The sequence below is a fragment of the Dermacentor andersoni genome, chromosome 8 (assembly GCF_023375885.2).
Source record: "Dermacentor andersoni chromosome 8, qqDerAnde1_hic_scaffold, whole genome shotgun sequence".
NCBI classification, from domain to species: domain Eukaryota; kingdom Metazoa; phylum Arthropoda; class Arachnida; order Ixodida; family Ixodidae; genus Dermacentor; species Dermacentor andersoni.
In genome coordinates, this window is record NC_092821.1 from 137,784,141 (window position 1) to 137,805,597 (window position 21,457).

The following is a 21,457-nucleotide window of genomic DNA, read 5'->3' on the forward strand; positions in this document are numbered from 1 at the left end:
GGCTTGCGACAGTGTTAGAAGCCATCAAGTCATCAGGGCTCACTCTGAAGCCGGAAAAGTGCCGCTTCGCTTACGATGAGCTTTTGTTCCTAGGCCACGTGATCAGCAAATCAGGAGTACGCCCCGACCCACAGAAGACAGCTGCCATCGCAAAGTTCCCGCAGCCAACCGACAAGAAGGCAGTGCGCAGATTCCTTGGCATGTGTGCCTACTATAGGCGCTTTGTCAAGGACTTTTCACGCATCGCGGAGCCGCTAACACATCTAACCAAATGTGATGTCGTGTTCAAGTGGGAAACGCCGCAGGCCAAGGCATTTCAAGAACTCAAACGACGCATGCAGTCGCCGCCGGTACTTGCACACTTCGACGAGGACGCCGATACCGAAATCCACACTGACGCCAGTAGCCTAGGCCTCGGTGCCGTCCTAGTCCAGAGGAAAGAAGGACTTGAAAGGGTGATATCGTATGCTAGCCGGTCACTGTCAAAAGCGGAAAGCAACTATTCTACGACTGAAAAGGAATGCCTCGCCATCATTTGGGCTACAGCTAAATTCCGCCCTTACCTCTATGGCAGGCCATTCAAAGTCGTCAGTGACCATCACGCATTGTGTTGGCTAGCTAACTTAAAGGACCCTTCAGGACGGCTGGCGCGGTGGAGCCTCAGATTGCAAGAATATGACGTCACCGTAATATACAAGTCCGGAAGAAAACACTCTGACGCCGACTGCTTATCACGCGCCCCCATCGATCCCCCACCGCAAGACGACGAGGACGACGACGCCTTCCTTGGAGTAATAAGCGCGGAAGACTTCACTAAACAGCAGCGAGCAGACCCGGAGCTAAAAGGCCTCGTCGAGTACTTGGAAGGGAACACCGACGTTGTCCCTAAAGCATTTAAGCGCGGGTTGTCTTCGTTCACGCTACAAAACAACCTGCTCGTGAAGAAGAACTTCTCACCAATCCGCGCCAGCTACCTTCTTGTTGTGCCGTCAGCGCTGCGTCCGGAAATACTGCACGCCCTACACGACGATCCAACCGCTGGGCACCTCGGATTCTCCCGGACGCTGTCAAGAATACAGGAAAGGTATTACTGGCCGCGTCTGACCGCCGACGTCGCCCGTTACGTCAAGACATGCCGAGACTGCCAACGACGCAAGACACCACCGACAAGGCCAGCAGGATTGCTACAGCCGATCGAACCTCCTCGCCGACCATTCCAGCAGATTGGGATGGATTTGTTGGGGCCGTTTCCGATATCAACATCCGGGAATAAGTGGATCGTCGTGGCGACGGACTATCTCACCCGCTTTGCTGAAACTAAAGCTCTACCAAAAGGCAGCGCAGCCGAAGTGGCGAAATTTTTCGTCGAGAACATCCTGCTGCGACATGGTGCCCCAGAAGTCCTCATCACCGACAGAGGAACGGCTTTTACAGCAGAGCTCACCCAAGCCATTCTGCAGTACAGCCAGACAAGCCACAGGAGGACAACTGCCTACCATCCGCAGACGAATGGTCTCACGGAGCGCCTGAACAAGACCCTCGCCGACATGCTAGCAATGTACGTCGACGTCGAGCACAAGACGTGGGACGCGGTCCTGCCGTACGTAACCTTTGCGTACAACACGGCGGTGCAAGAAACAACACAGATCACGCCGTTTAAGCTGGTTTACGGCAGGAACCCGACGACGACGCTTGACGCCATGCTGCCGCACGTAACTGACGAAGAGAATGTTGACGTCGCTAGCTATCTCCAGCGCGCCGAAGAAGCCCGACAGCTCGCCCGCCTGCGAATCAAGAGCCAGCAGAGGACCGACAGCCGACACTACAACCTCCGACGACGCTTCGTCGAGTACCAGCCCGGCGACCGTGTTTGGGTCTGGACCCCGATACGCCGACGAGGACTCAGTGAGAAACTACTCCGACGCTATTTCGGACCCTACAAGGTCATCCGACGTATTGGCGCTCTGGACTATGAGGTCGTGCCAGACGGCATTTCGCATTCACAGCGGCGCCGCGCACGATCTGAAGTGGTCCACGTGGTGCGCCTTAAACCCTTTTACGGACGCTGACGAACTTCATTTTTGTTCTTTTCTTTGCTACGAGTGCTTTTGTTTAATACTTTCGTTTGTTTGCAGCATCGGGTCGATGCTTTTTAAGAGGGGGGTATTGACACGTGTACTTATCTTTATCGGGCGACCACGTTTCGCCGCTTAACAATCTGTAATCGCACAGCGCGGGACGCGCCTGCATGTATCCGACGTTTCTGGAAAGTTATCGATGCTTCTACTCGGCTGTCTGTTGTCGCCGAACCTCGCGTTATCTGATTTCATCGCTTGACGCGAATTGTGTAGAACTTTGTAGAAGGCATGCGGGTCCCAACGATTAGTCGGGAACATTCGATGACTGCTGTATAAAAGCCGACGCGCTTGACCCGCTGATCAGATTTACGACGATCGCCGACTGTGTTCGCCGCTCTCGTTGTGCTTTAAGTGTAGCCTGTTTTGTGGGCACAGGTTCGCCCAATAAAAGCTAGTTTTTGCCTTTCACAGTTTTGCTACTGTGTTCTTTGACGTCACGACCACGTGACAATACCTTGGTGTATGGATAAACGAAGGCAATGGATATATGGAAACAGGAAAAAACCATAACAGTCAAGGGGAAGAGAAATGCAGCCATAATGAAGCCCAGAGCGCTATGGGGATACAATAGGTACGAGGTCCTCCGAGGTATGTGGAAAGGGGTAATGGTTCCAGGACTTACTTTTGGAAATGCGGTTGTTTGCTTTAAATCAGGGGTACAATCAGGACTCGACGGGAACCTAAGGTCAGTGGGTCGCCTCGCATTGGGCGCTCACGGGAAGACTACAAATGAAGCTGTGCAGGGGGATATGGGCTGGACTAGTTTTGAAGTGAGGGAAGCTCGCAGTAAAATTGAGTATGAAGAACGGCTGAGGAATATGGAAGAAAGTAAATGGGCTGGGAGAGTGTTCAGGTATCTGTACAGGCAAAACATTGATTCACAGTGGAGGAAAAGAACTAGGAAGCTTACCAGCAAGTATGCGGCCTGTGGGGTGGGCAACACAACAACAAGGAAGGTCAAGCGGAAAGTCAGAGAGGCTGAATTAATCTCATGGCTGGCGGCAATGGAAAAGAAACCTGCCATGAGTAACTACTTAAGAGGAAAAAACGAAATCAGGAAGGAAACCATTTATGATAACTCAAAGGGAAGCTCATTACTTTTCGAAGCGAGATCGGGATGCCTTAGAACACGCACCTATAAAGCGAGATATAAGAAGGAAGAAGAAGCATGTGCTTGCTGCGGTAAAGCTAGGGAAACGACGGAGCATATTTTATTAGAATGTGAAGACGTCTACCCAGCGGTCGATTTAGGCACCACTGGCCTCCTTGAAGCCCTTGGGTTCAGCGGGAGCAGTGGTAAAGCAAACAGGTCCGCAATAGGCATTAGTAAGAGGCGATTGGAGGGTTGGTGGAAGAAAAGTAGGGGAACGACAAAAGACGGAGACGTACAAAAGCACAATTCGCAATAGGGGATCAGAAAGTTTGGACGCGGTAGTTCATAGTGTTTTTTTTTCTTTTTTTATTGGTTAACCTAGGTAGGATATTAGGCAGCATAGTAGCAAGAGCTTGGTGGCGCAACCCACCGCCCCGTTCCAAAGGGGACGCTCATAACATCCATCCATCCATCCATTAGAAAAGCTGGATATGAACTTGGAAACAAAATTCATTCCAGTGCTTGCGAATACTGCCCGCATTTGCATGAAAAACAGTGAAAGCCATACCGCCAACTTTTCAAAAGATATTAGAGAGAGAAGGAAAATCACGGAATTGTTCGCACGCATGGTTGGAACAAAGACACAACTACGAAAGACAAAACGTAAAAATGAAAATGAGAAAAAGAAGCGGTCAGGCTAGCTGACTCAAATCAGAAACACCCATTATATGCGCAATCGGGTCACCTTCTGTCTTCGGAGCATAAATTTGCCGTGTTTCGCCCGCAAGAACTTCAAACTCACTTCCTGAGACTTGGTCGCCCAGAGCAATTCTCTGCTATTTTGTCAGGTTTTCGACAACGAAATTCGAGGGTTCATTTTGCTGCGCCAAAGCATGCAATGTTTTCCGCTTTGTGAGCCAATTGTCCCTTATGTCTGCCGAAAGAAAGCGCACCAAAATAGGCGCTGGTTTCTTGCCCTGCCCAGGCAAACGGTGCACGGATACGACGTGGCCTGGAAGCATTGAGTCAATGCCCAGCGGAGCGACCAGCCCGAAGACAGTAGCAGTCAAGTTCTCCCTGGGAATTCGGGATCATCCACAAATTTCAAGGTTCCAGCGCCTGCTATACTCCTCAGAGGCGTTTATTTTACTTGGAAGGCTTTGAATGATAGCTGGTTGTGAAGTGACCTCATCGTCAATTACCACCACTCTCCACAGTGCAGATATGTTTTAGTCAGGAGTTGCTGATTGTTGCAGCAACAAATCATATTTATTTGACAGGAATTCAACTGAGTCGTGTATTTCTTGAATTTTTGTATTCACTGGTACGATCTCAGACTTCAGGCACAGCAAGCCGTCTATCTTAGAGAGAATTAAGGAGAGAGACTCGACTTGCTCTCAAATGGAATGCAGTAATGATAGCTTTTTAGCAATGGCTGATAACTCATTAGAACTACCTTCGGACCAATCCACTGATCTGCATGTTTTGCATCGCCACTTTGCTCTCCTTTTCGCACCCGTGGCCGTAAAAAGGCCCTTAGTCACACCCGAGCACTCCTGTGAGAGCTGATGTGACGATACACAGCTACAGCACTGCATATATCAGACCTCATCAGAAAAACCCTCTCCACATTGCGTACACTTCATTTCCTCTATCACACAAGCGTACAAAAATGCACGCACATGTTCGCTCAATGAACGGGCAGTTTTGCAGTTACCGGCACAAGAGAGGCACAGAATTGCGGCGATAGTGAAACCAGCTCACCGGCATAAAAAAAATGAATCGTAAGTTTAGTGCCGGCTCTGGATGTGCCGGCAAATGCACTTGCTGCTTGAAAGCGAAGCCCTTTTAGAGGGAACATGATGGTGTACGCAGATCGGAGCACCACCTTGCGCTGCGAACCAAAGTCACGAATAACCGGAAAGGATCCCCGTATTTCTAGCAGAGCTGTCCCACCCACGAACCATCTTGTTCCGAAGAACATTCGTCGTCCGTAGCACCACCGGAATATGGCATGACGAAAGGAAGCACCTGCAGTAACAAAATTATTCTTTAGCGCCGGCTCTGGACGGGTGCCCACAGCTGCCAAGTACAACCGACGTTAGAAAAGCAGCACCACCACAAGCCACGTACGTCACGCGCGCACGCACGTGCGCAGAAGTCCAGCACTCATCCTCATTCTTATGGACCCTCCCCCAAGTGCATGTGTTTTAGTCAAATAAGTGAACTTTTCGTAAGTGAATTCCGCCAGAACATTCGTTAAGTACGACTTACACACACGCTGTAGATAGGATAAATTCGGAATGTAATTCGAATGCACGAGAAAACATAATTCGGTTACGTGGAAACTCAGACAAAACCTTTTTCCAGCTGCCATTTGAGGTCTGCCCGAGTGGCTGCCCGAGGTAGGTGCCATTTTTGGATGAGCGCGATGGTGGTGGTGGTAACAACTTTATTGAGATTCTGCTCAGTTGTCTGGCAGGCGCGAGTCCTAGGATGGCCCCTCACGAGGAGCGACCCTTTCGGCCCAGGCAACGAGGGCTTTTTGTAGTCTTTGATCCGGCGTTCTGAGCAGCTCCGCCCACGTCTGTTGTGAGGGAGCTGGCAGGAGCGACCTGGGAGGGGGTAAGCCCTCGCACCCCTAAAGAACGTGATTTTGGGTAGCCAATGTTTGATTTGTGCAGTTTTGACATATTGGGTTCCATTGCCCGTTGGTAATTATGGCCAGCCAATGTGGGCTGGGGAACGACTTAGCTTGGATTCGACGCAGGATTGAGGCTTGCGTTTGGAGGCGGGTAGATTGGCCTTTTTTGCTTGTAGTAGTTTGTTATCTCGTGATATGTTATCGGTGCATCATCCATGGGATCCGAGTCTGACGGGCACACCTCCCGGTTGATTAGACCTCGGGCTACCCAGTGCGCCTCCTCATTCCCTTGATTCCCCGAATGGGCAGGGACCCATACGAGTTCAGCAGTATTTTCATTTGTAAAGTCCCGTAGGACTCGCGCTGCACAGACGCCTATGCTGCCTCTCGAAAAGTTGACTATCGCCCTTTTTGAGTCGCTTATGATAGTTTGCACGGAGGGATTTATGATGGCCAAAGCAATGGCAGTCTCTTTCGCTTCCACGGCGGACACTGTTCTTATGGTCGCGGCGTTGAGGAGACTTCCCTCTCCGGTCACGACGCTCACTACATAAGTTTGGTGATTTTGCTTTGCTGCATCGACATCAGCGGTGTGCTGGTTGCTTTGGTACCTTTCTTGAAGGGCCTTGGCTCTGGCAGACCGCCTCTTGTCGTGTCTCCCAGGGAGCATGTTCTTGGGTAACAGTTTTATAACCAAACGGCGTTTGACCGCACCGAGTAATGTTGTTCTTCCTGCTGATTTCATAACGGGATTCAGCCCGAGTTTACTTAGAATGACCCTGCCAGTTGCGGTGCTGGAGAGTCGTTCACGTTGGGCTATATTATGGGCCTCCACGAGTTCGTCTAGGGTATTGTATATACCTAGCTCAAGTAATCGTTCAGTGTTCGCGTACCTCGGGAGACCAAGGGCAGCTTTATAAGCTGTGCGAATGACGCTGTTAAGCTTTTCCTTGTCAGAAAGGCGTAGGTGGTAGTAAGGGAAGAAATACACGATTCGACTGATGAGGAAAGCCTGCATGCGTCCCATGACAGATATCAGCCTCCTTCATACCGCGGTGTCGTGTGGCTACTCGTCTGATTAGGCCACATATTTGGCGGGCTGTCGTCTGTAATCGGACAATCGCCTCAGAATTATGTGTCTTATGTTGAATTAGCATGCCCAGGACTCTTATAGTCAGTACGGGCGGAACTGGGCCGTCTTCCATACTGACTCGTATAGGTGAGATGGCGTCCCTTTCGGTGGCGTGCTTGGTTGATTTATCTCGGATGACGAGAAGCTCCGATTTTGTCGGCGAGCACGCTAGACCGTTCTGTCGCACAAAATTTCGTACGGTATCCGCGGCCGCTTGTAATGCTTTCGTGATTTCTCCATCGGAACCGCTATTGGTCCACATGGTGATATCATCGGCATAAATGGAGTGTTTGATATGCGGGATCCTTTCCAGTAATGGAGGCAGGTTTCGCATAGTCACATTAAAAAGTAAGGGGGAGAGGACCGCACCCTGAGGGGTGCCCCTTGTACCTAATCGAAATTGTCCGCTTTTAATGTCCCCAAAATGTATTTCTGCAGTGCAATCCTTGAGAAATCTTGTAATATAGCTATAAGTGCGCTTCCCGACATTCATTTCGGCTAGATCTGTGAGTATTGAAGCATGTGACACATTGTCAAGCGCTTTACTCACGTCCAGCCCTAGAATTGTACGGGTGGCTCTTATAGGGCCCGGGTGTAGGATATCTTGCTGAATTTGCCACATAATGTCTTGAGTTGACAGATTTGATCTGAAGCCTATCAACGTATGGGGCAACAGCCCATTGCTTTCAGTATACTCGTTTAGCCTGTTAAGAATTACGTGTTCCATAACCTTCCCCAGGCAAGAGGTTAAGGAGATAGGGCGGAGATTCTCTAGCTCCAGCTTCTTGCCTGGTTTGGGTATGAAAATTACCTTTGCATGTTTCCCGCTGGTGGGTATAGTTCCCTCTTTCTATTGGATGTTGAAAAGATTGGTGATTTCGGTAACCGACTGATCGTCTAGCTTCCGTAGCATTTTATTGGTGATGCTGTCCTCGCCATCCGCCGCTGTAGTGTTGAGGTTGTTTAGGACAGCGCGTAATTCAGATTCCATAATATCGCTGTCTAATTCCCTGTTTTCTTTTCCGGTATAAGCTACGGGTAGAGGAATATTGGTGCTTGTATTAAAGTAGCGGTTTTTAAGAGCTTCAGAAAGGGCATCATTATCTACCGGGAAAGAGTGTATGATCCTCTGAAGGTTCTTTTTTGATGCTGTTTTAGTCTGGCTGGGGTCAAGTAGGTGTTTAAGCAGACACCAGCTGTTTTTGCGCCCTAGCTGACCGTTAAGGCGGTCGCAGAGCTGGTGCCAGTGTTCCTGACTGAGCTGTTGTGAGTATTTCTCGATATCCCGTTCGAGTTGCGCGATGCGTCTGCGTAGGCCACGGTTGTGTGTCTGCACGAGCCAGCGCTTCTGCAAGCTCTGCTGCGCAGACCACAGGTGGATGAGCGCGAACCCATGAAAAATCTCGACCAACCAGAGGCTAGCCGCTTCGCTGTAAAATTATTGCCACCGCTCAACTAGTCCGCCTCACTGCGCACCTTCTCCCATGCGGTGGGCGAGGTTTCTCCTTTCGTGTTCAGCTGCATAATTAAGACAATACACCCCCTTTTAGTGGTCAGGTGGGAAAAAACTATGAAGACATGAATCGTGCGGACAGCTTTTCTGATTGCGCTTCGTTACTGGCTGTGGAGGGGGAGGAAAGAGAAAAGTAGAAGGCAGGGAGGTTAACCAGAATAACGTCCGGTTGGCTACCCTACACCGGGGGAATGGGAAAGGGGAAAACAAAGATCACAGGGAGAGAGAGGAGGGAAGGAAAGAAGAAAATTGCGGCGAGTTTGCTGACGCGCGTGGTCTTACAGAAATCGCGTTAATAGTCACAGATGGTCGCACAAACCCGTCGTCCTTAAGAAACACAAAAGCGCCTTCACCGCTTTATGGGCCGACGGGCGATGGGGGCGGTGTTCTAGCAGCACCTGCACAGAAAGCGGCCGATTGTCCAGTTTTTGGAAAGCTTTGGCAAGTTCTTGTCTCTCTGGGGCATATCTTGGACAGTGGCGCATGGCAAGATAACTCAGGGAAGAATTTTAGTCTGTAAACGAGAGTCAACGATATTGGTCGCGGGGTCGACGATCTCGTAAGTATCGGAAATGGCAAGCTTCGGGTTCCACTGATTGCGAATACGGCTAGACGGAGAGAGCAACAGTGCCCCCAATTGTTCACCTAACAAATTTACGTCGATTCACTGTGTCGTGATCAACGCGGTGCGAATGCTAATACAAAATCAGGTAATGCGTGATACCCGCGCATTGGGTGAAACCGCGACGTTGCCCTGGTACAGGCACGGCACCTTGCTTTCTTGGAAGGCCTGGGTGACGGAAGCATTCGGCAAAATGCAACTAACATAGCAGCTAAACAGGACACCATCCGTGCCAAAAACAGGAAGTGAATGCGGGCGGTGGCGATGAAAGAAGAGGCTGTGATAAGCGTCAGCAATCCACCCCAGTATTCCTCGGTCATCGGCGCCATGAGTGGTTTGTGTGCCTAAGCTGGGGCTGACAAGACTTCACAGAACATTCCCTTAAATTCGTTCTTGCGGGCCGAGATGCACTTGTACACCTATTCTCCGAAAGCGACGCGCTCATTCGTTCGTACAGCGAATCGGCGACATGACACAACCGATAACAATTCGGCGGGGTAGCGAACGCCTCCAGTGCCCCTCGACGGAAGTGAAATGCAACAGCATTCGTGTATTTAGAATTAGGTATACGTTGAAGAAGCCGGTGATCAAAATTGACCCCGAGTCCCCCAGACCGGCGTGCTTCATGGCCAGATAGTCCTATTGGTAGGGAAAGCCCCAAGGTTTACTTAAAGTTTAACACTTCGATGTACTAGTTTAGTGCTGGTAAAAAAAAATTATCTTCGTCAAAGTATCACAAAACACCAGATTATTGCGTGTATAGTCGATATTTAATTTCTCGATATCATGAAATAGCATAGAGATGCCTGCGTAATTAAAACATGGAGTTCGTTGTCTCTAGTGCATACGCGAGTGGATTATTTGTATTTCCAAAAGCTTCTTTGCTCTCCATTGTGGAAATAGACATGAATTACTGATGGACACATTGACTGAATGTTTTATTTACTTCTTGATTCAGCCGTACGTCGACGTCATAGGGACATGCCGTGTCTTCTATGCCGATGCTTGAAAGCTCAGCTCTGCTGATGGTGACTGCCGGCCTGCAAGAAAATATTCAGAAAATGTAAGGAAAATGTAAGGAAGGAAGGAAAGAAGTTACGTTTATTTTTTTCAAATACCATATAACTGGCTCACCATCAACTATCGTGCACGATCATGGTATACAGACCTTACAACCATGGCAGAAAATTCTAAGGATTAAATTTCCTTTTGTACTCAAAAATGACAAAATCTCCATCCGTCCTGCTCCATATGCCCGACCATTAACCACAAGACAAAGCAGACATCACCACTCTTAATCATTAATTCCCTATCAAACAAAAACGAATGTCTTCAACTTTTCCTTTTTCCCCCGTACTATTGAAGAATGAGACGCACTACCATTATTATTCTTAAACAGCACTGACCCAATTGATCCAATTAATTTTTTGATTTCTTAAGTCAACAACAGATATGTCAGCGTTTTGTTTGTTCTGAATGCATGTATAATTGTATATTTTTTAATTTTACCCCTCCTGCTTGGGCCCGCATGGGCCAGCAGTATTTTTTAAATAAAATGAATGAAAATCAATACCATGAAAATGTTGGCTCCTTTGTAATTCAGCACGCTTAGTGGAACACTCGTGAACAGACACATAGGAAAGGCATGTAAGCGATAAATAGCGTTCAATGAAATTGTTTACAGGAGAAGTGTATCTTTATAGGGTCCTTCGAGTCAGATACCTCTTGCAGCAAATTTGAAAGTTAATTTCAAACGTTCCTTTTTGAAAACACAATCTGGCATTCGACGTGCGATAACTATGATTTTATTTAAGAAACTAAGCCGCCATAGCCTACTCTTTCAAATACAATATTGTGCAAGACTTGTGGACGGACTTGGCCAGTGTTAATTTTGTGTTAAAGCTATCGTCGTTATCGCAATAATGAATAAAGAAATTTTATGGATTGGTTTTTATATCACTGTTCTTCTTTTCATTTTTTTTTTCATTTTAGGGTTAAGGACCGGAACGCGCGCGTAGAACTTCAAAATTTATTAAAAGTGCACATGAGTTACATTTTTTTCGCTGTGTATACTCTGATGCTACATCAATAAAAGGAGAGAAGACTGCATACAAAAAATAACACTTTTAAACGGACACACACCAAAAGCTTCAGAACTAAATGGAGATTATTCCGAGTCGCTGATACAGACGTTCAGGAAAACTGAATTACGGTCAGTGGTAGTGTTGCTCTTCGCACAACTGAGGCAAGTGGAGCTGAGCTTTGGCAGTGGGAAGAATTTCTCATCGAAGCATTTATGTTTTTTTTTTTTACCTCTCTCCATAATGGGCTGTCTTCAGGGTCGGAACGATTTTTCGCGGCGCCCCACACGCACTTTTCGCGCCAGGCTATAACAAAACTGGGCGCCTTCTTGCTCGTGCCGCACAGAACGCAAAAGCAATAACCGCCGAATTGTTTTCACTCACCCGGATGGACTTAAACTTGGAGCACGTCCACGATCTTCAGGAACTTCCGGATGTGCAGCCAACAATCCTCGCCGATGTCCACGAGCCTGACGCCCGGTTGGTCCAGGCACTCCACACTGTCTTGGACGACGCCGACCTGTCTCATGAACTCGTCCAAGCTCCAGAGGAGGACGCGGGATGCGGCGTCTCTGATCAACTGGGTGGCTTCCCTTTTAGTGAAAGGGCCCTCTTCCCTCACCATTTGCAGAAGATGTGGGTGGGAGTGCATCACTTCAATCGCACGTGCGCCGTCGAGGCCCTCTTGCTTGCCCAGCACGAACTTGCCTGCCGCCACGAGAAGGGAGGCGTTCCTCTTCACTATTTTCTGCAACTAGAGACATCGTTAATTCTTGATTAAAAACGAAAGGTTGAGCATACCAAGAAAATGCTTTCGAGCCTGTTTACACTTTCCGAGCGGATCTGTTTTGCTGTGAGCAAACGGGAAAGGTTTATTGAAAAAAAAAATTGTAGATCCCAGGCACTGTGGGAATCCATATATAAGCGAAGCTTTCTATGCCCTTTGCTTTGATTGACGATAATTAGCGGTGATTCTGACAGCGAATGTTTAATTTATTCAACGTCTTGTCGAACACAAGAGTGGTGAGTTGATGTTAGACGTTACCTTGCGTGCACCACTGCTATTTTTCTGAGTGGCATACAAAACTCAAAATGACACGGGCTTGCTTGAGGCGTTGTCGTGCGCCATACTTCATAACTTCTGAGAGGGTCGAGCATTGTCATTGCCTCACATGGCACATCGCATCGGGGCAGAAGCATTAAACTTGAATTATCGGGCTGTATGTGCCAAAACCACAACCGGATTATGAGACAGGCTGTAGTCGCACAGTCCGGATTAATTCTGGCATCGTGGTGTTCTTTAACGTGTCCCTAAATGAAAGTGCATGAGCGATTGTTATTTCGCCCCGTCTAAATGGGGCTGCATCGGTCAAATCCGCGGCCTCTAGCAATGCCATAGGCGCAAAGCAATCGTAGTGCTCATAGAAGTGTTGATTTGACGTGCGACCGCTTCCGTTGTGTCGCCTAGACTCTGCGGTGAGCTTTAGTTAATGCGGCTCTGCTTCTGCACGCCCTGCGTAACTTGTGCGCGAGACATATTTGCATGGTTTTATTTTTTAGAAATAGCAGAAACCCACCGTACACTATAGCTTGAACCAGTGTTTCCTTGCCTTCTCATCTCACCTTTTCCCTGCCCTCCGCCCCCCCTTGTATTTGTATGGGAACTGCCAGCGAAGAGTGGCAAGACTGTTATTCATTCGTTTCACGACTGCCTCGGTTCTACTCATATTCTACCCCATCTCCTCCCTACTCTCTTCCATTCTATCTTCCGTCTCGACTTGCGTGTTGGTAGTATGGTAGTAAGGTAAGCGTTTGCGTGCGGTCGCGGATAATTACAGCTGTCAAGAGGCGAATGTGGGGAAGACACGGCAGCTCCAGAGGAAATTGTGCACATTAGACGTGGTGCGGTCCAGGCGAGTTCCTCGCGTCTCTTTTGTTCTCTGCCAGGCTCCTTCCATATATCTACACGCTCTGAACCACCCCTCGACGCGGTGTGCCGGACAGCAGCAGCAGCAGTAGTGGGAAAGTCGAAGGAAAAGGCAAAGAAAGCTTTGCTTTGAAATGGATGACTCTCTGGTATGTGATCTTGTACGGGAGAATGGGTAGGGGTAGGGAATATGGGCAGTGGTGCAGCCCACCGCCGCTGTCGAAGAAGACATGCTCCTAAAGACGTCATTCACATGACGTCGACGAAAACTCACACCGAAGCCCTGAAGACCTTGATGCGGCCGGCCACGCTAGTCTCCAGGGCGAAGTCCCACAGGGATTGCGCAGCTTACCTTCCTCCGCCGCGAGTGGAAAGATCCATTGCCACAAAGCTTTGATGGTAGATCAAATGTGTCAATGAGAAAATTGTAGAGCAACGTAAAAGCTCCCGTTCAAGCTTTCGGTTCCTCAATACGCGGTATTAAAAAGTGTTCTACTGAGCGTGAAAAAGAAAACCCATACATGCAAAACTGCCGCGCAACTGGCCGTTCGAGACACTTTGCGTGTATTTGCGGGCTTCTTCCGTGGTCGGAAAAACACTTTTATGTAGCACGTACTGAGCAACGGAAAGGTGTTGTTCGGTTGTGTTCGTTCTGTTCTCTACTAAGCACTCACACGTATTATGGAAATTTTGTCCTCAAAGATAGCCATCGCATTCTTGTTATGCGATCCCTCTCATATATTATGGCCTTGCACGACAAAAGGACGATGCGGAATCACATAGCTTATATGTGTATCGTGCTGCTTCACCAACCGCAGGGATCGCTGTGTTGAGCAGCGCCATCGGCCTCATGCAGGAAGGCTAGCGTTGCCATATAGTGATTTCAGGCCTACGTGACTTGAAATGCGTGAGAACGATGCCGGTGTATCACAAATACTTGATAGCGCGCCTGCCGCTTAATGCTTCATAGTTGCCTTAGGTTGGCCGTACATGAGCATGCGCTCCTATGTTTCGTGTTTTTAGTCCCTACGCCAAGCGATCAGATATTGAGCAGATTTACCATTTCATCCTTGTAATACAGATACACCAGTTCTTTTATTTGAATTAAAACCGATATATGCAAAATGGTTCACAACACATACACAAACCACGGCTGATAATGCACGCCACATGTTTGCGCCTCCAAGAGATATTTATTTATTTATTTCTAAGTACCTTACGGACTCAAGGGGAGCACTGAGTAAGGGGGGGGGGGGGCGCCATTGAAAAAATGCCAAGAGAAAACCGATATATGAGCGCTAAAAAATGCGAGAGCTAAAAATGTTTATAATGATCATGTGCTTGCAAAACAGTGTTACAAATAAAAACGCTAAATTAATACAAAGAGTTGTCTGGAAAGGAATGAAAAGTACAGTTAATGTTAACACAAAAAGCGACGTATCACTCGCGCAAAATAACGCACATAGCGCGAGCACATAAAACAAACAAAATTGCAACAACAACCGAAAAAGAAGACGGTACATATGCGACACGTATTATATGACATGGCATATGTACAGATGAATATATTTATTATGATGAAAACTGCGGGTTCAGTAGTTGTCTAAATTTACCATTGCTCATTTGCGCGACAGTGCTGCTAGGAAGCGAATTCCATAACCGAATCGCTCGTTGTATAGAGCCGAGAAGTTAAATGCATTAGTGTTATCATAAATGCGAGTGAGGCTTAAATCATTACAAAGTCGTCGTGATGTGCAAGACGCGCGTTCCAGTGGCAAGTTTGACGGCTTCGTTTGGTGAACACAGCTATGGAGCAAGGACAGTGCTATGTCACGTCGGCTACTCAGCGATTGAAGGGAAGACAACACCAACGTCAGAGAAACTTCCGATAGGTCTAAACCCCAGTGTTTCGACGCTTTGCATTGTTAGAAGGAGCCCCTATTATCAATTATGTGGTTTGGAAGCTTGTGTTGGGCTTGTTCTTTATTGAAATGAATGCTGTGCTGTATGTTGTATGTGTGACACCAAAGAATGTATGTAAGAATGTATTTTTTTCGTGAGGGCGAGGTTGCGAAAGATGTCGACCAACTAGAGGATAACAGCGTCGCTCGTCGGATGAATGAATGCGACCTGCCACTAGCGACAACCCCGCAACGCTGAAATCCGACAGAGACAGAGAGAGGCACAGAGAGAGAGAGAGTCAGGTTAAACAAATCCAAAATGTTATGTTTATGAGGATAGCAGCCGCAGCACTTCTCGGTGCATTCTTTTGTCCGTATTCTTGGTCGGAAATGCGCAACGTCGGCATTATCAGTAACCGGATCGCCTGGATGTAACGTTGCTTAGACTGGCCACCCTGCAAAAGAGAAAAAAGCGAAAGAGAGCGTTCGTCTCCGGTTGCGAGCCGCAAACGAGGCACGGCGAACGTCGACCTGAAGCTTACGGATGACAAAAAAACTCTATATCGCGTGTTTCTGGGACGACTGTCACTGATTTAATAAAGATTAGGTATTAGAGATGACCTAACTTTTGGGAAACATTACGGGTGTGCGAATACGTAAAATTTTGACTACAAATTGAACTGATTTTGTTATTCGATTTGTATTTGACTCGAGATTTCACTGTTCGAAGTTGTCAAACGTTCTTGACTTTTCAATATTCTTCTGACACGCAAAGGCAGTTAAAAAGCAAAATCACTTTCTGAGTCAGTTCGTATTATTTACAGGTGCGTTAATATAGTTTGTGCACAATAGTTTCCAGTGGGTAAGTGAGTGCGTCTCGGCTGCGGCCGCCTGCGAATTTGCTGTCTTGATTTGGGTAAATCAATTTATTACTTGGCCAACCTCACCACTCTCGGATTCCTTTCGTATTGCATGTGTTGTTGTAGTGCTGCACTGAAATCCTACAACAAGCATTACGTTTTGCTAAGCACATCTGCTGACCTGGTGTTTAATTGTTTTATTATGGTGAATAACATTGCGACGCACAATATACGATCGTGTTCCTCAATTACAAGCTTCTCCATTGACCTGAAATGCAGGTGTTAATATCATCGGATGCATCAAACAACGCTAATTAGTATTTCGTTGTCAAACACATTTTAAAGAACCTTCACATTCCTTTTTACGTGGAAATCACAACTGTTATTTATGCGATTCTATTTTCATCGAATAATGGCATTCGACTTGGTTCCGAAATTTCGCTCTTCGAACATCCACACTTAACATATTTTATAGCAGGGGATGACGTCACAAATCGCGCGATAATTCATCGCCTATGCGATGACTAAATACCCAAAATTTACTAATCAACGTTTATAATCGATGACTCTAGAAGCATCATCTAATTTGAGAATTCAAATCACCCCTTACTGAACGTCTAAAAATCTTACGAGAAGTTAATCGCCTATAGCACAAGTACCGAGAAATGTGGGCTGAAGATATGAAGTGAAACACGTAGCTATTAAACCTAATCCGTTTCTTCACTGTGCAAGAATGCAGTGTTAGTTGTCTTACGATGGCCCAGTCAGAGTAAACAGGGATAGAGTCAAAATAGGTGCACATATGTCTACACTCATAGAAAATAAACTGTTTTACCCTCATTGTCAATTATCATGTGCTCCATTAATATCCGCCGTTCATATCGCGTGAATTTTTTTTACCACTCTGCGTTCGTCACTTTCTTGTCAGCGGATGCGCAGCGTCGGAGGAAAGGAAAGACACGCAGGATTGATGAAGATTATTGATTGGGCCAAACAAGATGAGCTCATAAGGGTGGAAATATTTCTCAGAGTTTAGACGAAGCATTTGAAAAGATTATAGACCATCGTAAAGCTTGCACGAAACGGTCGGCTTGCCGTCGTAAACCATGCTACTAATACGGTATTAGTCAAAGAGTTCGACGAAAGCTCATCTGGTCAGGTTGCATCTTTCTTACAAAGGAGGGAAATAAATTAAGATCATTGACCAAGCCAAAATATTTATTTGGTGTTTCGGAATCCATGGACGGTTCTTTGTCCACAATCACATAGAATTGCCGTGGTTGCCCAGTGGCTGTGGTGTTGGGCTGCTGAGCACGAGGTCATGGGATCGAATCCCGGCCACGACGGCCGCATTTCGATGGGGGCGAAATGCGATCATACCCGGGTACATAGATTTAGGTGCACGTTAAAGAACCCCAGGTGTTCGAAATTTCCGGAGTCTTCCACAACGGCGTGCCTCATAATCAGAAAGTGGTTTTGGCACGAAAAAAAAAAAGAAGAATCACATAGAATATTGTATTAGAATGAAACTATGCAAGGTCGGTCTAGCATTCGTGGCTGGCTGATACCAGTGATAACGCGGCTGAAGCACAGCTCAGACCACTGACGAAAAGCGATAGGGAAGGGCAGTGGAATAGAATCATTATATTTTTCCGGTCCTATTATCACCATAGTGGGTACACTCTTAAACAAAATTACACCCTTTGGGTCGTATCTTGCCACACAACAATAATATGTGTCTTGCCCGCATTTCCTTTCTTTAACGCTGCGAGCCCGGTACCTCCAAGTCACAAACGGCGTGCGCGTTATCAGCACGACAGAGCATTCTCAACAGGGAAGTAGCAAGAGCAGCGTTTACAAGAAAGGGAACGCAAAGAAGACAGATGACGATTATTGTTGCGTGACAAATATACACCCCAAAAGGTGTAAACTTTTTTTAGAGTGTAGGGATGCAGGCATCGAATAACAGCGACCTACACTCGAAGAAAAATTTACGCTCTTTGAGTCGTATCGTGCCACACAACAATAAACGTCATCTGTCTTGTCCGCATTTGTTTAACGCTGCGAGCCCGGTACTTCTCAGTAACGAACGGCATGCGCGTTATCAGCATGACATAGCATTGCCGACAGGAAAGTAGCGGGCGCGGCGTTTTCAAGAAAGGAAACGCAAGCAAGGCAGATGACGATTATTGTCGTCTGGCAGATATACACCCCAAAGAGTGTAAACTTTTGTTAGAGTGTACACTACGAAAACAAATGGAGTACAGACTACCCCTTTTTGCAGGATTAAGTGGCTTTACCTTATTTTCCTCCACTTTCGAGAGTATTTACTCCTCCAGTATAGAAAGCCCCAATCTCCGTGCACGAACTGCGTTGTGGAGTACGTATGCGAAGACTCTCGAAAATAGTGAGAACAATGGAAGCACTGGCAGCCCCTACTGCAGGAGTAAGCGTTGTTCCGTTTTTTAGGACATGTTAAGAGTGTTTGTACTCCCCGACAAACTTTTACTGCAAGCACAGTAAACCTGACATCGAGTACCTATCAAAACACTCGAAACAAGATGTGGAACTTGGGACACCTAGTTGCTCTCGCAAACAGAAAAAAAAGAAGAAAAAGCAATCGGCAGCTTTCCCTTTGTTCTTAAGATAATTTCTCGCTGGGCAAGTTGGTTTTTATTCATTATGCCTATAGTTAAGGCGCCAAAAAACAACACACAGCACGCATGCGAGGACAACGGAACAGAGCGCCACTCATAACTACTTTATTTTTACATAAGACACGTACATATATGCCCTCAGTCGGCGCCTGTGCAGCAAGCACACTCAAGCATCGAGTGCGGCAAGATAAGGACCTTTCAACAAACTTTCAGAGAAACTCAGATAAGTCAGAGAAAGTTTGTTGAGAGGTCCTTATCTTGCCGCACTTGATACTTGAGCGTGCTTGTTGCACAGGCGCCGACTGAGGGCGTATATATATACGTGTCTTCTGTAAAAATAAAGTAGTTAAATGGCGCTCTGTCCCGTTGTCCTCGCAGGTCTCCCTTCGTCCATAGAGGTTACACCATTTTCGATAGTATATGCTCCCCCGATGGAAGCTGAATACAAGCCCATCGAACTAACTCCATCGTGAAATGAGTTAATGTGTGAATTATTCGCAAAGAAAAAAATGGAGTCACCAGCACACCTTTTTTCCTTCACTTTTAAGCAAATACACACCCTTTGGGGTGTATATTTGCCACACAACAATAATCGTCATCTGTCTTGCTTGCGCTTCCTTCCGCGAAAACGCTGCACTCGCTACTTTCCTGTCGAGAATGCTCTGTCATGCTGATAATGCACATGCCGTTCGTGACTTGGAAGTACCGGGCTCGCCGCGTTAAAGAAAGGAAATGCGGACAAGACAGATGACGATTATCGTTGTGTGGCAAAAGGGTGTAATTTTGCTTAAGAGTGTTGACGTCACGCAACCCCGTCATGCACAGCGTTGTGCGCTCACTCTATGGGGCGAATTCTGTTCTCGTCGAGCTTCTTCAGCTGTCTGTCCTGGATGTAGAGGATGAGCGAGTCGAGGAGAGAGAAGAAGGACATGCCCAACCAGATGCCCACGTAGCCGCCAAGGTAGCCGAACACCTCGATGAACTGCACGTCAGAAGAGGGCGACAAAGGATTTGAAATGTGTAGTAAGTCGGGCTTCACATCGATTGACAAATTTTATCCGATTAATTGGTCTTTTAGTGAATTATTTAGTCGAATAATAATGTTTGTGAATTTAGGTAAGTCAGCTAAAAGCTGACATAAGTCTGTGCATAGATTTAATAGCAACGTGCAGTTTGGATGCACAGCCGTCTTTATTACCCCGCCAGTGATGCATCGCTTGAGCGAATATATACCGGGTGTTCCAGCCAACAATCTCAAATTTTTTTTCAAAGCTTGCATGTGGCAGATGGCACAATTCTAGTTCACTAACTGGTCTACTCGAAGAGGCGGGAATTGCTTGCACATAAATATGAAATGCAAAATCGACGAATTAACAAAAGTTCACTAATTAACTTCTGACCTAAATACCTTGTGGCGCATAATGCAATTTACAAATTCTAGCCGTGGAGTTTGCAAGTCTGATCCACTTAGAAAAGATTCTCAGGATGGCACTAGTTTCGATATATTAATTGCTAAACTTCGCAGGGAAATGCGTTGGCGCTCCAGTTAATTATTCACAAGACGTCGTTTCATGCATTCAAGCACAAAAGTACATGGAATAAACTTCGAAGCTGGTGTCATCCTAAGAATTCGTTCCAAGTGGATCCGCCTTACGAACTCCACGCATAGAATGCGGAAATTGCAAATGGGCCGTAAGGTAATTAGTTAAAAACGTAATTAGTCACTATTTGTTAATTAGTCGATTATGCATTTCAATTTCTTGTGCAAGTAATGGCCGCCTCTTTTGGTAGATCAGCTCATGAACTAGAATTGTGCTGTCTGCCACAGGCAACCTTTAACAATTTTCGAAAGTGTTCGGTCAAGCACACTGTATACCCCCCGAGCGTATCAAATACAGGCCCAATCTCAGTCAGGGTATACACGTGACTGCCTGTTGTGCTGGCTTTAAACGCAGTGGGAATACACGGCTTTTGTTCCGGTTCCTGAGAGAAAAATACATGTAGCCCTATAGTCGTAACCCTATAGCTTAGTCTAGTGGTTCTCTTCCTTGTAGTTGAACAATACAAGCAAGGACGTCAACGTATATTTCATTAACGTAGATGTCATTAACTCGCGTTTGTTCCCTCACCCAATCTGCTGTTTTCTTATCCCTTAACGTTACACCTATCATTCTTCTTTCCATAGCTCGTTGCGTCGTCCTCAATTTAAGTAGAACCCTTTTCGTAAGCCTCCAGGTTTCTGCCCCGTGCGTGAGTACTGGTAAGACACAGCTGTTATACATTTTTCTCTTGAGGCATAATGGCAACCTGCTGTTCATGACCTGAAAATGCCTGCCAAACGCACCCCAGCCCATCCTTATTCTTCTGATTATTTCAGTCTCATGATCCGGATCCGCAGTCACTACCTGTCCTAAGTAGATGTATTCCCTTACTACTTACAGTGGCTCGCGACCTATCGTAAACTGCTGTTTTCTTCCGAGACTGTTAAACATTACTTTAGTTTTCTGGAGATTAATTTTTAGATCCACCCTTCGGCTTTGCCTCTCCAGGTCAGTGAGCATGCATTGCTGTTGGTCCCCTGAGTTACTAAGAAAGGCAATATCATCAGCGAATCGCGAGTTACTAAGCTATTCTCCATTAACTCTTATCCTCAATTCTTCCCAATCCAGGTCTCCGGATACCTCCTGTAAACACGCTGTGAATAGCATGGAGAGATCGTGTCTCCCTGCCTGACGCCTTTCTTTATTGGGATTTTGTTGCTTTCTTTATGGAGGACTACAGTGGCTGTGGAGGCGCTATAGATATCTTTCAGTATATTTACATATACGGCTTGTCTACGCCCTGATTCCCTAATGCCTCCATGACTGCTGAGGTTTCGACTGAATCAAA

At 46.8% G+C, this 21,457-nt stretch overlaps 1 protein-coding gene across 1 annotated transcript in view; it reads right to left on the minus strand.

The window, feature by feature from the left end:
* Positions 1-15,355: 15,355 nt before the first annotated feature.
* Positions 15,356-21,457, minus strand: part of LOC126525782 (uncharacterized) — a 39,457-nt gene continuing 33,355 nt past the window's right edge. Inside the window, exons 14-15 of the mRNA XM_050173686.3 lie at positions 19,408-19,550; positions 15,356-15,506 (exon numbers count right to left, since the gene is read on the minus strand). Coding sequence (XP_050029643.3) covers positions 15,461-15,506; positions 19,408-19,550 — 189 coding nt within the window. The 3' untranslated portion in view covers positions 15,356-15,460. The remainder of the gene's footprint in view (positions 15,507-19,407; positions 19,551-21,457) is intronic.